At 40.7% G+C, this 24,809-nt stretch overlaps 1 protein-coding gene and 1 long non-coding RNA gene across 6 annotated transcripts in view; both read left to right on the top strand.

Annotated features, from left to right (window-relative positions):
* The window catches only part of LOC114633741 (ATP-binding cassette sub-family G member 3-like), a 50,122-nt gene extending 33,381 nt beyond the window's left edge, over window positions 1-16,741 (top strand). For 4 of the 5 annotated variants that reach the window (XM_028782372.1, XM_028782368.1, XM_028782371.1 and 1 more), the window contains 6 exons: window positions 1,280-1,369; window positions 2,771-2,895; window positions 5,391-5,545; window positions 13,017-13,106; window positions 14,050-14,135; window positions 15,852-16,741. In XM_028782372.1, coding sequence (XP_028638205.1) covers window positions 1,280-1,369; window positions 2,771-2,895; window positions 5,391-5,545; window positions 13,017-13,106; window positions 14,050-14,135; window positions 15,852-16,041 — 736 coding nt within the window. In that variant the 3' untranslated portion in view covers window positions 16,042-16,741. Of the gene's footprint in view, window positions 1-1,279; window positions 1,370-2,770; window positions 2,896-5,390; window positions 5,546-6,610; window positions 8,598-13,016; window positions 13,107-14,049; window positions 14,136-15,851 lie in introns of those variants that run through there. The other variant, XM_028782373.1, reaches the window with a different exon arrangement.
* Window positions 16,742-20,187: 3,446 nt separating this feature from the next.
* LOC114633801 lies at window positions 20,188-21,516 on the top strand. The gene is made up of 2 exons (XR_003713239.1): window positions 20,188-20,634; window positions 21,311-21,516. It is a non-coding gene; the product is annotated as an uncharacterized LOC114633801 (long non-coding RNA).
* Window positions 21,517-24,809: the final 3,293 nt, after the last annotated feature.

Raw genomic sequence — 24,809 nt, forward strand, 5'->3', positions numbered from 1 at the left:
ATAGGTGTCTGGGCACCTTCTCTCAGGGCCGTCTCATGGCAGAGGCTACATTGCTGAGTCTTCCTCTAATGAGGACACACAACACACTGTGGGACTCCACTCTCATCGGTTCATCTAAAGCTAATTAACTCCCAAAAGACACACTAAAAGGTCATTGTATTAGGGACCATTTTCAAATCGTTGAAGTTTTAGAGGACACACATCAATCCATGGATACTGCTGTGGAGACAGAGAGGGTGAATGCCTCATGGGACTCACACCTTCTGAGGATTCTTTTTTTAAAATCAGAACAGTTTTACATTTTTCCTTTCTTTCAAAAAATATTTATTTAATTTTTTACATGTATGAATGTTTTCATACGTATATCTCTGTGTATCATGCGTGTGCCTTGGTGCCCATGATGATAACATGAAGGCATCAGCTCCTGTCTTAGCTAAGGTCACTATTACTGCATTGAAACACCATGACCTAAAGCCAAGTTGGAGAGAAAAGGGTTTGATTGCCTTTTATTTCCACATTGTAGTTCATCATTGAAGTAAGTCAAGATACTTTCCCATACAGGGCAGGGATATGAAGCAGGAGCTGATGCAGAGATTATGGAAGGTGCTGTTTCCTGGTTTGTTCTCCAGGGATTGCTCAGCCTGCTTCCCTATAGAACCTAGGACCACAGCCCAGGAATGGCACCAACCACAATAGACTGGGTTCTCCAATATCAATCGCTACTTAGGAAAATGCTCTACAGGCTTGTCTACAACTTGATCTTTTGGAAGCATTTTCTCAGTTGGAGTTCTCTCCTCTAGGATAATTCTAGCTTGTGTCAAACTGACATAAAACTAGCTTGCACAGGATCCCCTGCCACTCTAATGACATGGTTATGATGTACCATGTGGGGTGCTGACAACCAAGCCTGGGTCTTTTGCAAGGACTCTTTACTGTGGAGTCATCTCTCCAGACCTGCTATCTATCTATTTACCTATCTATCATCTATCAATCTGTCTGTCTATCTATCTATCTATCTATCTATCTATCTATCTATCTATCATCTATCTATCATCTATCAATCTGTCTATCTATCATCTATCTATCTATCTATCTATCATCTATCTATCTATCTATCATCTATCTATCAATCAATCTATCTATCTATCTATCTATCTATCATCATCATCATCATCATCATCAAAAGCAAGGTCTGTGCAATGTCATTTAAACTACAGAGCAAGCTGTGTTGGGGGGAAACCATGCTAATGTTGAATTTGCTTCCATTCTCTTCTGACAGAGCCAGCCTGCTTTACCTGCTCACGGTCTTCCAGTGTATCACAAGTGTATCTGCAGGAGAGCTCTTTGTGATCGACAGGGCTCGCTTTCTGTGAGTAGTCCCTGCTGCACCAGGCATCCGCTGCTGGTGATCAAAACCATTACACTCATAGTTGGACCTAGAGCTTTATCTCATGAGTTACCAGTATTTTTCTTTGTTTGTTTTAGTTGAAAAATTAACAAATTATGAAATTTTGTGTTTATCATATGGTACCATATATTTTGAAGTATGTATAGAAATTACTAATACTAACTGAAGAAATGTGTGGGAATGCAAGAGCAAAGGTGTCTGCAGCTCAGTGGAAGTTTCAAAGTTGGAGTGTGGTCACCAGGTCTCACTGCTGTAGACAAAGTAGCAGTAGGGGGATGAAAGTTCATCCATGAACCCCTGAAATGATGTCAGGGCTTTGCTAGAGCTTGAGTGTAGTGGGTTTAGTAGCGGATTGGAGCTGGAGAAGTAAAGCTGCACAAGAGTGAGGATGTGTAGCCTCCTTTGGATGAAGGGCTGGAAAGAGCCAGAGAGAGCTAGCTGATCTCATGTGCTTTTCAAATGTGGAAGAAGACTTCCCTGGTGACCTATGCTTAGGTTTCATGGTTTCAAAGATGGGCAAGATTTGCCTACAAGTGTGTGCCAAGGAAAAAAATCATCAGAAAATTGCTGAGGGCATAGCTCGGTTGATAGAGTGTTTGCTTAGCAAGCATGAAACCCTGGAGTAGATTCACAGGACCACATAAACTTCAGCAGGGAGATATTCCTGTAATGCCAGCACTTGGGGGTGGGGCAGGAGGATGGTCATTTTAGCTACATATGGAGTTTGAGGCCAGCCTTCACTAGTGATCCTTTCTCAAAAAATCAAATCAGAGATGCAATGAAGACACTGGCAGGATAAGATCTTGGATTTTGGAATGGCTTAGGGACAGGGGCCAGGAAGGGGAAGGACTAGGTGTAGTAGCTGGTGAGGATTCATAGTTGTAAAGTGAGATTATTGAAGGAAGAAGTATTTCCTAAAGTGAGCGATCCAGAAGAGAAGCAGGTAGTGGCTGCAGCATGACCTCACAGGGCCAGTGTTACCTTCTTCATATGAAGGGGGTAAGACAGTCTCCATCACTGCTGCCTGAAGTGAGATACTGAGAGTTGAGGTACCTCAGGGAGCCAGCCTCAGAGGAGCAGCGTCTCTGTGGAGAGTGGGGACTTTGGACTGTTTCCCTGCAGAGGCTGTTCTGTGGTCTAGTGAACAAAACAGGGGATTTCTCTGATGGGAGTCTCAGTGAAAATGCCATAAAGATGGTGGCCTAGGGATGCTGGTTCTAAGATGAGGGGGTGTACTGGAGTCAACTTAGAGTACCAGGACACTGTCCTCATAGGCTCCGTGTGGTATGAGAAGTCAGGATAGCCAGCATCTCACCTGTGGACTAACCTAAGGATGTATAACAAGGACTTTTGTTTCTGCAGACATGAGCATACCAGTGGATACTACAGAGTGTCATCCTATTTCTTTGGGAAATTGCTGGCTGAGCTAATACCCAGGAGGCTATTGCCAAGTACTGTATTTACTGTGATAACATACGTCATCGCAGGTAAGTAACAAAACCAGAGATGTGTCTTTAGTCATGGGGGAGGATGTTTTGGTTTGTATAACTGTGGTAAGCCTTAAAGTAAAAAAGTGTGTCTCCACTGTGTGTGATCTAAAACAGGTGATTGTGTGAGTATGGTCTCCAAAACTCCTTAACAAAAGAACTCCAAAAGCTGTTTACAAAGGAGGGAGAAACAGTTCTCAAGCTTGAGGCAGAGCTAAATGGAGCAAGAACATTTACTAATAGATATCTCTCCATATGTACTTTAAGAGATTTTTTTTATTTGTGTGTTTACCCCCCCTCTCTTTCTGTGTGTGTGTGTGTGTGTACTAATTGAACCCAGTGCCTGGGAGGCCAGAAGAGGATGCCTGATCCCTAGAACTGGAGTTACAGGAGAATGTGAGCAACCATGTGGGTGCTGCCAAGTGAATCCAGGCTTTCTTCAAGAATAGCACATGCTCTGAATCACTGAGACATGTCTCTAGCCGGGCCATATATTTTTCTTGTTTTTTTTTTTTTTGCATAAGAGTCTTTATGTAAGTAAAATATTGAAAAGTGGGTAATATGGCATACATATGTATGTGTGTAAAAAGACTAAATATATACAATGTCTTACAGTACTAGCTTGCAAAGAGAGAAGACACTGAATTGGGGATTTGTTGGAAGGAGATAATATAAATAGTTATTTAGAGTATGTGCAGATTTTTGTGTTTTATGGTTAGGCTTCATCCTAGACTCTCTAGAATTTCCAAATTCTTAACACACACACACACACACACACACACACACACACACACACTGTTCCAAAATGAGTACAGATAAAGCTTAGACTTCATTTAATAAGAGATTCATCATCTGAAATCAGTCATCTAGGTCATGGCATGGCTTATGGGTGAATGTTCTTGTCATGCAAACCTGACAACCTAAATTTGATCCTCAGAATCCAAAATAGAAGAGAGAATCACTCCAGAAAGTCATCCTTCTCCGTGATACATGAACACCATGACACATATACACCATGACACATGTACACCATGACACATGCACACCATGACATATGCACACCATCATACATGTACACAATGACATATGCACATTATGATATATAAACACCATAGCATATACACACAATGACACATGCACACCATGACACATGCACAGCATCACACACACACACACACACACACACACAAAATGACACATGCACACCATTGCATATACAGAGCATTAGACATGCATACATGACACATGCACACCATGGCACGTGCTAACCATGGCACCTGCACAGTATGAGACATAAACACAATGACACATTTACACCATTACAAAGATGCAACATGGTACATGCATACCATGATACATGAGAATAATGACACATGCACACATGACACATGCACACCATCACACATTCACACCATGACACGTGCACACTATATTTTAAAATAGAATAAGAAACCATTTATAACAACTCTCTGTCGTCACCTGGAAGGAAGTGATGAAATTGGAGACCCAGAGTAGTTTCTTATGGAACCCAGGGCCACCTGCCTAGGATGGCATCATCCACAGTTTTCTAACTACTCCTCCCAATCTAACAGAAGCATTTTTCCTTCCCTTCCTTCCCCTCCCTTCCCCTCCCTCCTCTTTCCCTTTCTTTCTCCTCTCTCTTTTTTTCTTTTTTTTTTTTCAACATATGGTTTCTCTGTATAACAAGCTCTGGCTGTCTGGACTCTCTTTGTAGATCTGAGTGGCCTTGAACTCAGAGATCTACTTGCCTCTGCCTCTCAAGTGGCTGGGATAAAGGCCAGAAACATTTCTTCATTGAGGTTTCCTCTTCCCATATGGGCCTAGCTTGTAACGGATTGATAAAAACTAACCAGCACAATCCTAATCTCAATTTCCTTATTAATGCAATTATAATAAACACAGGGTAATGTGGACAGGATCATTTTTGTGATTCTTCTGTGAGAGAAGGCATAGAATTTTGGGCAATTGTGTTGCCTGTAGATCTCCATGTTGAGATCTCATAAGTTGTTCTTAATTATGCATAAAGGAAAATGGGTATTCTATGGAAAGGTATTTTTCTGGCAAGTCTAAAAAGAAAGCCATATGATGAGGCTGGGTAGATTGCTCATCAATTAAGAGCACTTGCTGCTCTTCCATGTTTGGTTCCCAGCACACACATCATTGGTTAGCTTTCAGCTGCTTGAAACTATGGCTGTAGAAGATCTGATGCTCCCTTCTGGCCTCCATAGGGAAACTGCACACATGTGGCATACTTTCACACAGACTGACATAAATACAGATTTAACAATAGAATTAAAAAAAAAACCTGTCTAACAACTCTCTGTGGCTGCATGGAAGGAAGTGATGAAATGGGAGATCCAGAATAGTTGACTGGTTTTAAAATGGTTACAAGTCCCTGTGATTATTAAAATACTTGAAAAACGTACAATTCTCTTGACTCGGGGAACTGGACTAATTTATTTTTTTTCTCTAAGGAGTAGAAATTAGTCTGAAGTGTTTCTTCACTATGATATGTACTGCCATGGTGCTGGCTTATTCTGCTAGCTCCCTGCCACTGTCTATAGGAGCTGGGGAGAATGCAGTGGCAGTGCCAACACTGCTTGTGACCATCTACTTTGTGTTCATGCTGGTGAGTGTGTTTTTCTAAGAGAAAGAATCTCCTCTCTTCCTTCTTGGACATGTAACCTGCTTGATAATCAGTACTTGGGACATGAGGCCATATACAAAACAAAGTAGGAGAGAAGGAGCTGCCTTTCTTCCTCTTTTGTGACTATTGCTCTAATGTCAGCACTAGGATGTAGTTAGCCAGCCATTTCTAGTGGGTTCTTAAAAGACATTTCTTGGAATCATATTAGAAACCATAATAAGCTGGAATTTAGGAAAATGCTGTGGTTGACTGATTCCCTCACAAAGGGAACAGATTGCTGCCTTGCTTTCATACTGGTGTAAGAGACTTGCTGTCATTTTAGTCACAGCAGAGATGACTTGGTTTATTCACTAATCTCTAATGGGAAAGCAAAGGTCATGAAAATGTAAGTGGTGTTCATCAGGAGGACGCTATCTCAGGGCTCCCTTGTGTTCTGAAAAGCACTAGAAATAGTGGGAGGTTCCAGAGCCTTTAGTACTAAGTCAGTCTCCTATATCAGCATACTTCTGCTCAGCTTTGTAAAATTGGTTACTCAGTTTTAGCCTTAAATGCCCATAAATTATACACTTAACATATATGAATCAATGGGCAAACAACCAGATTCTATACTTTCCTGCAAAGGATATCAAGTGAATAGAACTATTGAGTGTGCTACTATTTATGTCATTTCTTTTGGTACAAGAACATCCTGTAGTTTGGCAATGGGAAATGCACGGCTTTGAGAGAGTGCTCAGTTTTGTTTATATTTCCTATTTATATGGTCCTATACATATGGCCATCCAGTAATGTAAATCGTCAATAATATGTTTTTAATTAAATTTTGTTTGAGTTGTATAAATGCCTATAAGGTGTTTTGATCAAGTCTACCCCTATTTTCTCCCTCCCAAATTGAATGAGCTATGTCCTGAGCCTTAGAGGACACTGAGTTCACAATTGCTGTGAGGTAGAGACATGATGGGGAAAGTATGTCTCTGGGGGCAGGTTCTGAGTGGTTGTGGTCTTCCCCACTTGCTCTTCCCTCCCTGTTTTGTGTATTCATGTGAACAGGTGAGCATTCTGCTTCCTGACCCCGTGTCCATGCTGGCTGACTGCTGCCATACCCCCTTTGCCAAGATGGATTCTTATCACTCTGGAAACTGAAGGCTGAACAAACTCTCTCTTCTACAAGTTGCCTTGACCATGGCACTGGATGAGCATCTGCAAAGTAGCTACTCCATGTCCTGTCACACTCACCACTCTACCCATCCTGCCTCATGTTTTGTTTTACTTTTTATAAACCCACTGGGTCACCTTAGACTGTCTGTGTGTGCCTGTGTATATGTTGGCTTCCAAACTCTACATGCTTAAAGAAAACTGGTACTGCATTCCCAGTGGTTGCCAATAGCTCCTCAGTTAAGTGTGGGACTTCATGTCCACCTCTGCCCTCTGTGCTGGGATGTGTCTGGCTTGATCTTGCTCAATTGTTTCACATGTTGTCACAACTGTTTTGCATTCACATGTGTCACTGCACAATTGTGACTAGTCGACACTGCTTCACTGTAGTTACCCACTGCTTTTGGCTCATACAGACTTTCTAACCTGTGTTTCATCATGATCCTTGAACCTTGAAGAGAGGTGTAATACAGACTTCCTGTTCACGGTTGGATCTTTTGCAGTCTCTTTTCTTTGCAGTTGTGGGTCTTTGTCAATCACCATCTACTGATGTTGTGGGTCTCTGTCAGTCACGATCTACTGATGTTGTGGGTCTTTGTGTCAATCAGCATCTACTGATGTTGTGAACCTCTATCTATCACCATCACCTGCAAAAACAAGCTTCTCTGGATTAATGTCTGAGATGTACTAATCTATGGGTGTAACAGTAACTCATTAGAAGTCAGTTTAATACCATATCAGTTCAGAAGAATAATAGCAGATTCTCCCCTGATACTTATGACCTCACTAGCCACAGCGTCACACAGGTTTTGTATCTTGTAGAGCAGACCATAATACAATAGGAAAATGAGTGCTTGGTTACTGCCATTGTAGTAGTCTGTCCAGTGTCCCCCATGTGTCTCCTTTTCACCCAAGGGAAAGAAAAGCAGAAAAGAGGCAGGTGAAATGGTCACTGTCCTTGAGCATACTTGTAATTTCACCACATGTGTCCTGGAACCCTTTCCCCCAGATTTCAGCACTTTTAGCTCACTGCCCATAGTTTACAGCATCCAATCAAAATGTTAAGTCACCACAGACAGGAGACAAAGTGATGAAACATTCTGCCCATTAATTACATCAGGACTTGTACTCAGAGTACTCTACCTAACCTGCTGGCCTGTCCATCAACAAGTGTCTATAAAGGAACCCTTAGCTTTTTGGTTCTTAGAGCTAAAAGCGTGTAACATACTTGGGTGCTCCTGTTGGCATCACACCACCGGAAGTTTTTTTGTGTGTTTCTCTCTATGGAATCCTGACAAATGCAGCTCAACTACTCAACGTAAGGCAGACCAACACGTGCCTGTTGTTAGCAAAGAATCCTTCATCATGTGTCCTTCACTTGCTTGCTTTAGCAGGACATCCTCTCTCCTGTAACCTCCCTTTAGCAAAATGTTCCTTCACAAGTCTGCCTTAGTCCTCCACCTGTGTTCATTTCAGGAAAACACTCCCTCATGTTTTGCCCCAGCAAAACACTTTCCAATACAACTGACTTTCCAAAGAACCCTTACATTTCCACTTCACCCTAACATGTTTCAGATGTGAACAAATAAGGGAGCCTGTACGGAAGCTGACAGGCTTCTTACTGAGATAGTGAAACTCACCAGTAGATTTCAACAGCAACATCAAACACAAATTTTAACTGTATTCTTGTTATTGGTTTAAAAGATTTCATTTTACTCTTCTTCTGTATCCTGATGATAAAGAAACAGTTGCTTCTTAAATGTATACTGTAAACAGTCAAACACCCATATCTCATGGAATTTTTTAAAAGTTAGTTTTAAAAATATAATAATGTAAAAGTGATGCTCGGAATGTTGGTGCACACCTTTCATCCCAGCTCTTGGGAGGTAGAGGCAGGTAAATCTTGGTGAGTTCAAGGCCAGCCTGGTCTACAGAGTGAGTTTCAGGGCAGCAGAGGCTAAATGTAGAGACCCTGCCTCAAAAAAGAAAAACAAATACAAAAGAAGAAAGAAGGAAGAGGAGAAAGTGGTAAAGATAGATTTTTTTTAAAAGAGCAATTTATGTATGAAGATTAAACTAAATATTTCCAGAACAAAAAGAAAAACTAGAAAGTTTATGTAGGTTGTAAGTGGCCAAGTAAGTTATTTACAATATATAAGCGATAAACCTTAGAGATGATAGACAGGATATTACAATTTGTAAGTGAATGGTCAGTACATTGATGTCAAACCTTTACTTAAATCAACAGAGTTAATATAAGTGTTACCAACTAAGGGTAACAGTTGTAAATACTGGCTTCTAAAGCTTTATACAAACAATCTCAATTATTACAGATACAAAACAAAAATATATGTAATCAATGTAATTACCTGTGGTTTTGCTACCTTTGTTTGACTAAACTACTTGATAAAACCAAATTCATTTAAAAATGTCTGAGCTTTATCCTCATGTTGCACACAGTTAAAGTGACATGACTGGGAAAGCTATCCTAGTTCCAACAAAGCTTGAAAGCTACAGCAAAGAAGACATGATATTCAGAGAGGACATGTGCTAGGTCAGACAAGATGCAGGACAATGAGACCCCTCTGGTAAATTGTCTGTTTCAGAAAGGCTATGGAGTATTGAGAAACTAAATTCTAACCATCCTATCTCTTACAAGAAATTCACTGGGGACTCCAGGCTATGAGTGATGCAATACAGATGTTATGATTTTGATGGTTGGTTTTTTTTTGTTTTTTGTTTTTTTGTTTGTTTGGTTTTTTTTTGTCAACTTGAAAGAAGCTCTGGTCATTTTGAAGAGGGAACATTGTCAAAAGGAGGTGGGACTTGCCCAGGCCAGCCTGGTTTACAGAGTAAGTTCCAGGACAACCAGGGCTATACAGAGAAACCAGTGTGTGTGTGTGTGTGTGTGTGTGTGTGTGTGTGTGTGTGTGTGAGAGAGAGAGAGAGAGAGAGAGAGAGAGAGAGAGAATCAGCCTCAGTATCTCAGTTGAGAAAATGATTCCATCAGATTCACTTATAGACAAACCTTTAAAGGTAGTTTCTTGATTAATTGATGTGGGAGGGCCCAGCCCATTGTAGAAAGTACCATTCTGGGGAGGTCATCCTGGGTTGTATAAGAAAGTAGGCTGAGGAAGCCATGGGTGGATGCCAGTGATCAGCATCCTTCATGGTCTCTGTTTCAGTTCCTGCCTCAGATTCTTTCCTCCCTTGAGTCTCTATCTTGGCTGCTCTTAATGACAGAATATGGTCAGGATGGTCAGCTAAATAAACCCCCTTTTCCACGTACTTTTGCTCATGATGAATTTTTTTGGTACAGCAATAGAAACCAAACTGAGGTAGGAGTCTACACAGGTATCTGTCATACGTATGTGTTAATGATGTATAATTTTCCAAAACAGAAAAAGGGGGTTGGAGATAATTACAAACCCAGATGTGAGATCAGAACTGAAACCCTGTGGAGGTATCCAGATGGATTGCCACAGATACCAAGGAAACAAATCAACAGATCAACATAACTGTATACTGATAGGATGTGAAACCTCTTCCAATGACATAGGCCTCCTCCCCTCCACCGCTGCTGCTAGTAGGATGAAGGATGTTAGAGTAACTCATCACTAAATAGATTTAATTAAGGTAAAATAGCTCTCAGGATAAAGGGGTCCTCTCTCCACATGAATGTTAAATGGCCTCTTGCATCTCAGCAGATCTACAGGCCTCCCCAGGGAAACTTAAATTGGTCTCTCATAAATGATGTCCTGGATCTCCCCTCCCCAAGCTCCCACTTAGGTTACAGTTTCATCCAGACTCCTCTGCTAAAAATGACCAGCCCATCATTACCTGCATGGGGACTAAACACTGATAAACAAAACAAAACAGAAAACAAACGGAAGCCAACCTGGTAGGGCCCCTTTCCTGAGATGTGAACTGAAACCACTGTTCAGAAGGCTCTGAAGGAGGACACATCACCCACATCAGTGCTCAGGGAAACAGATGGTCTCACCACAGTAAAAACCTTAATAATTTAAAAATTTTGTTTATGATTTTTTAAAATGATAATAAAAATTTGACAGTATAACTAAAGTGGCTTTTCTACTAAGAGTTCAGTTATGAGTATCTAGTCTTAGACTTAAAAAAAAAAAACCAGAAAGCTTTCTTGGGACAAATTCATGTGTCCCAGGTTTTCCCCTTTGAATCATGCAGGCAGCCTTTGAAGTTAATTCTCAAGAGCATCCTAACAATCCCTCATTCCCTAAAGGACACAGTGGTGTTGCTAGAGTTCACTTGGTTTTTACTTTTGCTAGATGTGCTTATAAAACTAGATGTAGAGAAGCAAATATTTGGTTGCACAGTGCGCCTAAGGCGTGCTTGCTAAGCTTGCGAGGCAGGAAATCACTGGACTCATGTATCCTTTGATTTGAATGGGACACTGCTCCTACGGAGCGAACAGCAAGCTAGCCTCTGTATAAGAGAAGGACACATGGGGTGATAATACTTGCCAGAGTCAACTGCTCTTTTTCCCAGATGTCCACACAATCCTCCAGAAACCCTATCAGTGGAAAAGATGAATTACTCATCATATAAGAAGGGGATGGGTTCTCTTACCAAAGGATTGTAATCCTTCCAGTGAGTGGTGATCCCTCCAATGGGTGGTAATTCCTCTAGTGGGTAGTGATTCCTCCAGTGGGTGGTGATCCCTCCAGCAGGTGGTGATCTCTCCAGTAATATCTTCAGTAGTCTTGCTGTTGTTATTCAGAATTGTTCTGGCTATTCTGGGTCTTTTGTATTTCCATGTGAAATTTGAGGGTTTTTAAAAAAATTATATTGGAATTATATTGGAATTTTGATGGGGACTGCATTGAATCTGACGATTGCTTTTGGTAGGATATATATTTCATAATATTTATCCTATGGAATATAAGCATAGGAGGTCTTTCTGTCTTTTAGTATCTTCTTCAATTTCTTTAGTTTCAGTTTCTTAAAATTTTTATTGTAGAAATATTTCATTTGGTTGGATTTATTCCAGGATATTTACTCACTTCCCATTTTTGAAGTTATTGTGAATTAATTTTTCCCTCATTTCTTTCCCATTATGTTTATAATTTCTATTTTAACAAGCCTCTGACTTTTGGATGTGTTGTCATGGTGTTTATCACAGCAACAGGAAAGTAACTAAGACAAATAGTCATTGTATACATTTTCTATGTTTGATCTTAAACTCTAGTTCTGAAACTGAATCTTCAGAAATTTTCTTAAGGCTGTATTTTAATTGAATCCCAAATTACTTGTAGTCATGGATAGAGAGTCAACACTCTTTTAACAAGCCTTATTGAGCCTTGGAAGTAGAAGTAGGTATATGATGTCCAGTGTTTATCTCAGTGAGAATTTCTACAACTGTGAGAAAACATTATGCCACAAATATCTTAGGGAAGAAATGCTTTATTGAGCTTATACTTCAACTTGTTCATCAGCAAAGGAGGTCAGGGCAGAAACTCACGCTGGCAGAAACATGGAGGCAGGAGCAAACATAGAGGCAATGGAGGAGCCTTTGGGATTGCTCCCTATGGCTTGCTCAGCCTGCTTTCTTATAGAAACCAGGACCACAGCCTAGGGATGGTATCAATTACAATGGGCTGAGCCCTGCCCTATTAATCACTAATAAACAATGTCCCACTGACTTGACTATAGATTATTTTATAGAGGCATTTTCTTAATTTATGTTCCCTCCATCCCATTAGTTTGTGTCAGGTGGACATAAAATGAGTTGGAAAGCATTCTTCCAGCATGCTTCCTGAGTGGCACTAGTTTTATTAGAATAGTAAGTACACATGGCCTGTCATATTGTCAAGAGATTCAACCAATCATATATCAACAATGTATGAAACCAATAATGTTTCTGTTCTAAATATCGCTATTCCCTGAATTATACAATATAAACTCTGTAGGTACATAAATTACATATAATAAGGAATCTGGAATGATTGTAAGAATGTAGCATAGATGTATTTATTTAAAGCTTAAAGGATGTGTATAGATTGAATGCCATCTTAAAGATAACATAAACAGTTTGGCTTCTGCAGAGTGGGGTGACAGATCTTTCTTTTAAAAACCACAAAGAACCTTGGCTTTGCTAAGAGTGAAGACTTGGGTTTAGAGTTAACTGAAAGAATGTTTTGAAAGACTTGGTCTGAAGGTCAAAGCAGAAATGGTCAGAAGGATGTAGGGGTCGTGAAGAGGGAGGAGCTTGTCTAGAATTCTTAGTCACAGGACTGGTACTAACTTGTGGTTCTGCTCTTTGTAGTTTTTTTCAGGTCTATCACTGTATTCTGGAAGCTTACTGCCCAAGCTCTCATGGATTCAGTACTTTAGCATTCCTCATTATGGATTTAGGGTAAGCTCTCCTCTCTGTCACTGTACTTGAGTATTCCAATTGTAGTACACAATTCCTGTTTTTTGCTTAGCCTATGGTCAGTAAGTTGCCTGTGCCTTACCCCTGTTGTGTGTTATTTGAGAGAATTGAAGGGGGAGAGAAAGCTCAGAGCAAAGAGGAAAGGTTGTTGATATGACAAAAAAAATGAATGAACCACAGTGTTTCTGCCCAATGAAGAACTGATGACAGGATCAGAGACTATGATGTGTAGTTCATAGCAGGAAGTTAAAAGACACAGAAACCATGTAATACCCACAGACATACTGGCTTCATGAGCTTTCTCTGCAGTGGAGTGTATCTTAATATACTTTTCCTCCTATAATTACAGCTGGTTTTGATGAAAACAAGCAAGGAAATACTGTTACTATAATTCAATAGCATTGTTTTAATTATAGCTTTTATGGGGTTGTAAGATTAGAATTCAAAGAAGGAGAATGCATGGGGTAATTTAGTTAGTGATTTCACATTTTAGTCAATGGGAAACATCATTATTTCAATCATAAGCCTCCAGATTCTGGGGCAGTCCAGGTGGGGACATTGATGTACCGAGCTGACTGTGAACTTGGTAGGGCTTTTTTTTTTAAAATATTTTGCAAATAGTGGAAAAGATTGAACTTGAAGATATAGCTATGTTTATTGTTTAGAAACTTATGGAAAGGGCTGGAGAGATGGCTCAGTGGTTAAGAGCACTGACTGCACTTCCAGAGGTTCTGAGTTCAAATCCCAGCAACCACATGGTGGCTCACAACCATCTGTAATGAGATCTGATGCCCTCTTCTGGTGTGTCTGAAGACAGCTACAGTGTACTCATATATAATAAATAAATAAATAAATCTTAAAAAAAAAAAGAAACTTATGGAAATATAAGGCTATTGTCCTTTACCTGTTCCTGCTTGTGTTACAGGCTTTGCTGCACAATGAATTCCTGGGACAAAATTTCTGTCCAGAACACAACACAGAAGAAGTCAGTAGATGCCATAATTATGTAATGTAAGCTTGATTTCAGTATCATAATGGGGCATAGAATGTTAGTAGACTTAGAGGGACCTGCCCTTCCAGGGTTAACACTCTGTCCTTTGCCTATTCCCTGGAGTGACTAGTGTCCCTGTGCACCAGAGGACATAGGAATGGGTTTCGACCCTACTTCTTCATGCTGTAGATAATGTGCAGAAAGGTTTCTTTAGGGCATTGTGGAAAAGAGTTTTGGTGTTTTGATTGTAGATTTGAGTTGCTTATTTCAGAACATATGAGTTTGACATGGGCTGCTCTGATAGGTTAGCAAAGTCATATAGTTTCTAAGTGTATCGGGTATGGTAGCTATGAGCTGACCCTGATAATGAGCATCAAGGGAAGTCTTGGCCTGCCAGCATTCAGGGACTTCCCTCTACCTCACACTCTGGAATACTTCAAGAAATCAAAGGCTGTGCGTGCATGTGTGTGTGTGTAAAATGTCCTAGCAGAGAATATTCCCTGCAATGAAAGAAACAAATATTTCAGCATATTGAGAAAAATCTCTTTTTTTTTGGTTTAATACTAGTAAATTTCCAACACAGAATTTTGATAAAATTAAACTGTTTTGTTTTAAAGTTAGAATACCTTAATTTTATGGTTGTTCTTATTATTTGATTTTGATATAAAAATGAGAGAAGAATATTCTAATATCTTTCACAGATATTCAAAATAATAATAAATAATAGCAATTCAAATTTGTGTTTGAATTGCTGGTAATAATACCTGTTTGGAGAGAGATCTTAGTTTTCACATCTTCTCTCCTGTGGTGTGGCCTGGCCTCTTTCTAATATAACCTTCTTACCAGTTTCTAATCAGGGGGACATGGATGGAAAAGGGAAAGCAGAGGAGGCTATCCACAGACTTCCTCCTCGTAGATTTGTCCTCTCAAGAGGAAGAAATCTTCTCTTTTAGAAGATCTGTGATCTGTTACATCCTAACAGATACAAGGGAACAGAGAGTCACAGGGATGGAGAGATACAGGCAGTAATTGTAGCTGAGGCAGAATTATTAGCAGCAGCTCTTGTCCTAACCTGTGTCAGACCCACTCGTGCGACTGTGCTCCCACTGCTACCACAGGCTCAGTATGTGACATCTGCTGCTGAGGATGTCCTGTAGCTAAGCTGCTGTGGTTGTCACTTCAGTCTTAGTACAGGAGAAGACATCAATTCACTGACTTCTGCCTGAAACTCTTGAGCTCCTCTGATCCCAGGTCTAGAATTGCATGCTTCTGTTCTTGTGCATGACTGTCTCCTGTGTTAGCAAAATGATGACAAAACTCTTATCTCCTTGGAATATCTATGTCCTTAGAAAGCTGGGGTTTTCTGCTTCAGGAGTAGCAATACTTGATCCATGCGTTTGCCCTTTGAAGAGAGCAGCATTACAGATTTAGAAAGGAATGACACCATGAAGTCTACAGAGTTGGATCATAGTGTGACTGTAAACTCACCATGGCTATGCTTTTAAGTAGATATGGCAGCTACACTTCTCTGGATAGTTTTTGAAATTAACGAAGGTGCCTGACTCAATTAGTTTCAGTTGATTGGCATAATACATAACATATTTGTAAGCGCATCATAATTACTGTCATTTAAATAAAAGGAACTTTTTAATGATGAAATTATGAGTTTTTAAGAGAAGCAACAGTAAATATACTGAATAAACTTTGACATTACCTTTGTATGTGTTGAATTACAGATGTACTGGTGAAGAATTCTTGACGATCCAGAACATCAATCTCTCATCATGGGGCTTCTGGGAGAATCACTTGGCTTTAGTTTGTATAATGGTTATCCTCTTAACAATTACCTATGTGCAGTTATTACAGGTTAAGATATTAGAAGTTCTTAGATCCTGGGGGAGAAATTTTCTGCAGTTGTTTAAATAGATGTGATTCCAGACTATCTTCTGAATGTTTATAATTATATTCATGGACAAATGCTACAGCCAGAATGACGCAGAGAGGATCCTACTTCTGTGAACTGTGGTGAATGCAGAGACTCATGACTGCTCAAGTACAAGGCTAAGGGACACTCAAGTACCTAACCACAAACAGGACACCTAGAGCATCCCCTCTATAGCTTAGACCATTGTGAACTATGAGTAGAAAGAGTGCAGGAGCCAGAAGATGAGAAGAAGGAATGGAAATACAATATTGTGGTCATGCACAACCAAGGCAACCATGGTCTCTATCCCGACTCTATAGCTACCTGCATATGAGGGTCTGAATCCCTCATCAGCACGAAACAGAGGGAAACTCAGTGGGCCCATCCACCATTCTGCTGAACTTTTGGCTACTGGTAGATCATGGGAGAGAAGCAGTCATGATTTCACATATGTGCTCACATTTGAGCTAACAGGACTTAAGTGGAAAGTCTGAAACCCAAGATCACACAGTTAGCCCTGTTTAAACTCTGTGGGTCACAAGACAAACCCAAAGTTCTGAATGTGAGAAAGAGACTTGTAAAGAGGAATATTTGAAGGGAGTATAAGGGAGATGAGAGAGGTGGGACAGAGGGGAATGGCTGAAATGCATTATATATGGAATTATATATTTTTAAAAATAAAAATTATAAATATGAAACAAACCATTTTATGTAAAGTATCTAATGAAGATTTTCTCCCCCTTCTCTTCTCCTTCTTGTTCTGGCCATGCATCCTCTGGCCAAAAGTACACTATAGCTGTCTTCAGATACCCATATGAGGGCAACAGATCTCATTGTGGATGGTAGTGAACCACCATGTGGTTGCTGGGATTTGAACTCATAACCTCCTGCAGAGCAATCGATGCTCTTAACCTCTGAGCCATATCTCCAGCCCTCTAATGAAGTTTTTATTGTTTGTTTTGTTTTTTTTGTATTTGGTATCTGTCATACTATAAATAAGCAATGATTTATTTAAAAAATCACAAAATAACAACAAAATAAATTATAGAGTCCAAGCCCCAAATTAATGTTCTTAAGTATTGCATGCTAGTTCATCACATCAATAGTAATCATGAAAGACAATTAATCAAAAATTTTTCACCTGGAAAAGGAGAATTTGTCCTAGAAAATCTTACATTCATTGGTATCAGTTTCTTCATCTTTACAGTGAGAATATAAACTATCATCCTCCAAATGTAATAGACAATGAATTTGTGGTTGGTTGTGGGAAGATCAGGTTCAAGCCCATTCTCAGCTCATACTAGGTTTGAGGATAATCTGGGATACAAAAGACACTATGTCAAAACAAAAACAAAGAAAAACTCATACATAATAATGAGTGACTATAAAAACATTTTCAATCAGCTCATTAAGGAAGTAGGATTTATGAAGAGTTTCTGTTGATTCAGTATAAAACATCATGACCAAAAAGCAAGTTGGGGAGGAAAAGGTTTATTGAGATTATGTTGCTGGTAATTTTTACAACGGCAGCACTTGACCTATCTTGTGTTACAGAGCTGCCATGTTCCCAATTAGACAAGTCCTGAGGTCATGAGCAGTGGTGTGTTTTCCCTGCTGCCTCAGCTCAGGCCACTGACTCAGGCAGGCCAGAACATTGGCCCTGGCACCCATGAGATGCCAGCTTGGGAGATGGCTCTGCCAATCTTCCATGCTGTCTCCACAAGGCTGGGCTTAGCCCAGCCATCCCATCATCCACGTGGTACCTGGTAGAAATGAGACTCTAATGTTTAAAGATTATTCAAAGGCTTTATATATTTGGTAATGCTCAATGACAAGATGCTCAATTTGATGTGTAACTCAATATCCAACCTAGATATATCAACTACCTTTGACTGCTAGAGACACATGCAGGTCCGCTGCCATGTTCCCCCCACCCATCTCTCTCGTCCTCTCCCCCTAGCTCCTCCTCTTCCTTCTTCTCTTCCTTTCCTTACTCCTCCCACATTAGCTCCTCCCATCTTGGAAGGAATATATGCTGCTACAAGATTATACTTAAGCATTGCTCTATTCATCACATGAGGAACTCAGGACAGGATCTAATGCAGGGCAGGAACCTGGAGGGAGCATCTGAGGGAGAGGCTATGATGGGTGCTACATGCTGGCTTGCTTCACATGGCTTTCTCATCCTGTTTCCAAACAGAATCCAGGTCCACCATCTCAGAGATGACACAACCACAATGAGCTGGGACCTCCTCCATTAATCACTAGTTAAGAAAATACCTTACAGCTATTTCATAGAGGCATTTTCTCAATTAATGTTCCTTCCTCTCTGATGACATGAGGAAGCTTGTGTCAAGTTGTCATAAAACTAGCCACTACTGATGGATACTCTCTGTGGTGATGTAATGGGTCAGGACTCTTAACTGGGGGCTTTGGCTACAGTTACAATAAAAAAGGCAGGATTCTTGTGACATGAAATGGCTCTTTTGACAAGTATGCCTTCCTTACCTGTCATGGAATATGCATTATCCAAAGCAAGTCTTTGGTTGGTAAAGTCCTGTGTAGAAGTACCATGGGTACTTTTATCTGCAGCAGTATCTACTGCATCAACACTGAGCAGAGAAGCATCCTTGAAATTCATAAGCTCCCTATGTATTGTTAAAACATCCAGACAGGTGTTAGAATAATGTCAAATACACTGCAAGTGTCTTTAAACTTCTTCCTAATTATAATGACTACCACTGTAAATTTTAGAACTAACATAAATACAATGGTATTTGGCATGGCACTGGAGATGACTCCTTACCCTTAAATTTTGAACCTCCTTTTAATAATTTGAATAGGATAAACAGGCTCAGTCTTGTTAATGAAATAAAAGCGCAGGGAGAGGTGGAGAGCCTTTGGGGCTGCTTGGCAATAATGTGACATGGGCTGAGGACAAGGAAATGGGCTGCTTGGCTGGAATATGACATTGGCCAAGGACAAGGAAGTAGGCTTCAGGCAGGAATCAGACATAAGGCTAGAAAAAAGAAGTAATTTCAGGTAGGAATCTAAATCTTAGGCTAGAACAAAGAAGTAATTTCAGGTAGAAATCTAAATATTAGGCTAGAATAAGGAAGTAGGCTTCAGACTTGCAAAGGACTTTGGGCTAGTACAGGGAAGTAGGGTCAGATAGTTTTGTCATCCTGATAAGCCCTTAGAAACAGTGATCACGGGAGTGTTCCTGTAATTGAGTTTAATGCCTTGATTGCTTTTTGACTATTTGTGTTTATTTTCTTCCTTTTTCCTTGAGTGTTTTCATCTATTGTATTGCTAGACCCTCTGTTGGGAGCAGCCCTGCTTATACATTGAAGACCTAAAATCAGCCATAGGCCTAAAATCAGCAATAGGCCTGACATACATGCTTGTTAGCACCAAGTCTTGGGTCTCTGTGGAAAAATACTGAAACAGATAGCTGGGAGTTACTGTAAACAGACAGCTTTGGTGGAAGGCTGCCAAGCCTGGCTAGTCATAAGACCCTGTAGATAGGTAACCTTGGTGGATAGTACCAACTTAGATAAAGACAAGTGAATCATAGGTGGAGTCATAGTGGTCTGTCCCCTGAACCTTCACCCAGCTGACACTCTGTTCTGAAAGATATCTGTGCTCCCCCTGAACACCTACACTCCTGTGTTATCCCCTTCCCCACATCCTGCCTTTTTGTGTATATAACCTGTGTTCAAAAAAGTAAAAATTACAGTTTGATCAGCCTATAGACAAGCTGTGTTCCTTGTGTTCGCCTGTTTACCCCATCTTCTCTTTCAGGTGATCTCCCCAGACCCCTGTTTAATGCCCTGCTGGACAGGACAACCCTCAACCTAGAACTCAGCTTAATACATACATGTAATTAAAATAGTATAAAAGCAAAAAGAAGGAGTGGGGATGGAACGGGGGTTCTAGGGAGGGGAAATGTGGAAAGCGGATGATATCTGAAATGTAAATAAATAAAATATCCAATAAAAATAAAAACAAACAAACAAACAAACAAATAAATAAATAACTCTTCTGATATTTTTGGGTAATCTCTGGATGTGAAAAGTCACTTCACCTTCGGGATTAACTCAGAGGTATAGAATTTGGCAAGAGGCTCTCCTGAGCAACGTTGCTAAGACAAAGATATTTGGGCAAAAGATATGGTCTTGTACATTAGAATTTGTACAAACTACCTCTTGAAATAATTGCCCATTCCCAGATCCACTGGTTTCCAAGATCCTTTGCAGCCCTAGAGATTACAGGCTATTATTGGTTACTAGCTGCTGCATCTGTACCTTCACAGGTCTATTCCTTGTGTTTCTACAATTTACTACTATAACTTCTTCATTTAATCTTTTTCACAAGAGGAAAGTACTCATCAGTAATATGAGTGTTTTTAAACATTTCAAACACTGATGCAAAATGTAACAAAATATCCAGTTTGGCTATTAGTACAGGCTCAGTGTTCCTGTTGACCCCTTTCAGTCTTTTTTTCTACCCCTCCCCAGTCCTCTGAGACTCGGCTGACCAGAGACCCTCTCTCCAGCAAGGACCCACAGCTGACACTGAAGGCTAGTACTCAGGTAGCCGACCTTCATCCTCCTTCCTCTCTTCCATTTAGGTCTTTCTAGATTTACCTCAGTCCTGTTGCTTCCTGCCCACATGAGCCACCCCACCCCCAATCATATTTTCCACTCCCTAGGGACTCAGGCTTTGGGCAATGATGCAGAGAACTCCTAGCTCATTCCTGCCACCTACAGTATATTCTCTATCCAGGCTTTATTCCCACCCACTTCTCAGTCAGTTCATCTTCTCTTAATTTACAGGGATACAGTCTTATTCCCTCAGGACAAACTTGCCTGAAATCCATGTTCTCCTAACTGCCTTCCAACCCACTGGAGTTAAAGCAGGATACCACTACATTTGGCTTCATGATCAAAAAATTTTATGTATATAGAAATTTTAGGAAGATTGTTGTGGTGGCTTGTGTTGGGAGCAACCTTGCTTATATATTAATGGCCCAAGTCAGCCATAGGCCTAAGTCAGCCATACGTGCCTACTGACACAAAGCCTTGGTCTCTGTGGGAAAGTACTAACCCTAGAACAGATAGCTATAGATCTTGTAGACAGGTAGCCCTGGTGGGAAAGTACCAGCCTAGATAAGAACAAATAATCATAGATCTTATGGACAGGTAGCTTTGGTGGGAAAGTACTAATTTAGATAAGAATAAATAAATTATTAATAGATCTTATGGACAGGTACATAGTGACCTGTTCCGCCCTGTTTCTTTTGTGAACTCTTCACCCAGCCAATATCCTGTTCTGAAGAACATCTGCATTCCACCTGAGATCACCTGTGCTCCCCAGAAACAAAGAAGACCCTACATCATCCCCCTTACCATATCCTGCTTCTTTGTGTATATAACCCTCATGTGGAAAAATTAAAATTTGACAGCTTCACCAGACTCCAAACAGGTTGTTCGTTTCTTGTGTACCCCGGTTCTCTCTTCCAGGTCTTCTGATCCCAGTTCAACACCCTGTGGGACTGGGGCAGATTTGCATTATGCTTGACAAAGAGAGTAACACTATTAGGGGATATGGCCTTGCTGGGGTAAGTGCATCACTGTTGGGGTGGGCTTTGAAGCTCTGCTCAGTGCAGAAGAGCTAGACTTCTACTAGCAGACTTCAGATCAAGATGCAGAAATGTAAGCTCCTCCTGAGAGCCTGCATAGAGTCTGTAATGCTTCTCCTAATTGATAATAGACTGAACCTGTGAACTTGTAAGCCACCCCAATTAAATGTCCTCTGTAAGAGTTCTTGGTCATAGTGCCTCTTCACAGCCATATAATCTAAACTAAGAACAGTATATTTATTTAGGAGACCAAGTCCCTCTCTTGAATTGTACTCAGTGGTTATCCAGGACGATAGGCCAGTGATTTCCACAAATCTACACTATCTCAGCATTACAGTTACAGTGTGGCTACCTGACCCACCTGTGTGCTGGTGCTGAGTAGGTGCACATGTAGGTACTGCAAACACTTCATTACTGAACTCTGTCTCTACTCAGCTGTCCTGATCTGTTTTTCTGGGGTAGTGGTTAGACCAGGTGTGAGAACCAAACCCCAGGAGAGCAACTCTGAAACAGATCCTCCCGACAGCCTCAGTAGTAACTCAGAAGGAACAGATGTGATCACTGTGTGTCAGGCCCTGACTCTGTGGCCTTCTGTTGTCCTGACCTTGTCAATCACCACAATCCAGAATACAGTACGACAGAGTACAGACATGGAGTAATCACCTTGACAGCTTTTATCACTGAGCCTGTGCAGTAGACACACTCCACAAACCCTGCCAACAAGTGCTTCTGTGTTAAGAGCTTCCTGCCCGCTATTATTCCCTTCCACTCCTCACTGGCATCAGTAGAAAAGCTCGCTAAGAAATGCAGTAGCTTCTCACTCATCTTTTATAATAAAGACTATTTTATAAAATGAGATGGTATTTTCCCTCATAGCTTTTAAGTACAAGGACTGGAAAGTACAGCTGTTATTGTGCAGTTGAGCTTAATTCTCCCAATTATGAGCAAATATAGATATTATAAAAATGTCCTTTTTCATTTTATTGAATATTTTATTTACATTTCAGATGTTATCCCTTTACCCCATTTCCTCCCCACCCAGGAACCCCCTATGCTATCTCCCCTCCTCCTGCTTCTATGAGGATGTGCCCTCACCCATCCCTCTATCCCTACCTCCCCACCCTCAAATTCCCCCACACTGGGCATCCAGCCTTCATGGGATGAAGGAACTCCTCTTCAACCTATGCCCGACAAGGCCATCCTCCCATACATATACAACTGGAGCCATGGGTTCCTCCCTGTGTGCTCCCAGGCTGGTGGTTTTTGCCCTGGGAGCTCTGGTTGGTTGGTATTGTTGCTCTCCCCATGGGGCCAAAAACCCTTTCAGCTCCTTCAGTCTTCTCTCTTGCTCCTACATTGGATACCCCATGACCAACGGTTACCTGTGAGTATCTTCTGCCTGTGAATATGTCAGACCCTGGCAGACCTCTAAGGAGACAGCTATATCAGGCTCCTGCCAGCAAGCACTTCCTGACATCAACATCAGCGTCTACCTCTGGTGACTGAACACGGGATGGATACCCAGGTAGAACAGTCTCCAAATGGCCCCTCCTTCAGTTTCTGTCCCACACTTTGTCTCCATATTTGCTCCCATGAGTATTTTGTTACTCATTCTGAGAAGGTCTGAAGCACCCACACTTGGGTCTTCCTTCTTCATGAGCTTCATGTGGTCTGTGAGTTCCATCTTGGGTATTGCAAGCTTCTGGGCTAATGTCCAATTATCAGAGACTGAATATCATGTGTGTTCTTTTGTGACTGGGTTATCTCACTGCGTATGACATTTTCTAGTTACATCCATTTACCTAAGAATTTCTCGAATTCGGTGTTTTTAATAACTGAGTAATACTATATTGTGTAAATGTACCACATTTTCTGTATCCATTCCTCTGTTGAAGGACTTCTGGGTTATTTCCAGCTTCTGGCTATTATAAATAAGGCTGCTATGAACATACTGGAGCACATGTCCTTGTTATATGTTGGAACATCTTCTGGGTATTTGCCTAGGAATGGTATAGCTGGGTCCTCAGGTAATGCTATGTCCAATTTTCTAGGAACTGCCAGACTGATTTCCAGAGTGATTGCACCAGCTTGCAATCCCACCAACAATGGAGGAGTGTTGCTCTTTCTTCACATCCTCGCCAGCATCTGGTATCACCTGAGTTTTTGATCTTAGCCATTCTGACTGGTGTGAAGTGGAATCTCAGGGTTGTTTTGATTTGCATTTCCCTGATGACTAAGGATGCTGAACATTTCTTTAGGTGCTTCTCAACCATTTGAGTTTCCTCAGTTGAGAATTCTTCGTTTAACTCTGTACCCCATTTTCTAATAAGGTTATTTGGTTGTTTGGAGTCTAATTTCTTGAGTTCTTTGTATATATTGGATATTAGCCCTCTGTCAGATGTGGGATTGGTAAAGATCTTTTCCCAATCTGTTGGTTGCCATTTTGTCCTATTGACAGTGTCCTTTGCCTTACAGAAACTTTGCAATTTTATGAGGTCCCATTTGTGAATTCTTGATCTTAGAGCATAACCATTGGTGTTCTGTTCAGGAACTTTCCCCCTCTGCCCAAGTATTCAAGATTCTTCCCCACCTTTTCTTCTATTAGTTTTAGTGTATCTGGGTTTATGTGAAGGTTCCTTATCCACTTGTACTTGAGCTTTTTACAAGGAGATAAGAACGGCTAAATTTGCATTTACATTCTACATGTTATCCTTCATTTGAACCAGCACCATTTGTTGAAAATACTGTCCTTTTTCCACTGGACAGTTTTAGCTCCTCTGTCAAAGATCAAGTGACCATAGGTGTGTAGGTTCATTTCTGGTCTTCAATTCTATTCATTGATATTCCTGCCTGTTTCTGTACCAATATCATGCATTTTTTTTTATCACTATTGCTCTGTAGTACAGCTTGAGGTCAGGGATGGTGATTTCCCCAGAAGTTCTTTTATTGTTGAGAATAGTTTTCGCTATCCTGAGTTTTTTGTTATTCCAAATAAATTGGAGAATTTCTCTTTCTAACTCTGTGAAGAATTGCGTTGGGATTTCAATGGGGACTGCATTGAGTCGTAGATTGTGTTCGGCAAGATGGCCATTTTTACTATATTAAGCCTGCCAATCCATGAGCATG

The sequence above is a fragment of the Grammomys surdaster genome, unplaced genomic scaffold, assembly GCF_004785775.1.
Source record: "Grammomys surdaster isolate TR1022 unplaced genomic scaffold, NIH_TR_1.0 751, whole genome shotgun sequence".
Classification (NCBI taxonomy): domain Eukaryota; kingdom Metazoa; phylum Chordata; class Mammalia; order Rodentia; family Muridae; genus Grammomys; species Grammomys surdaster.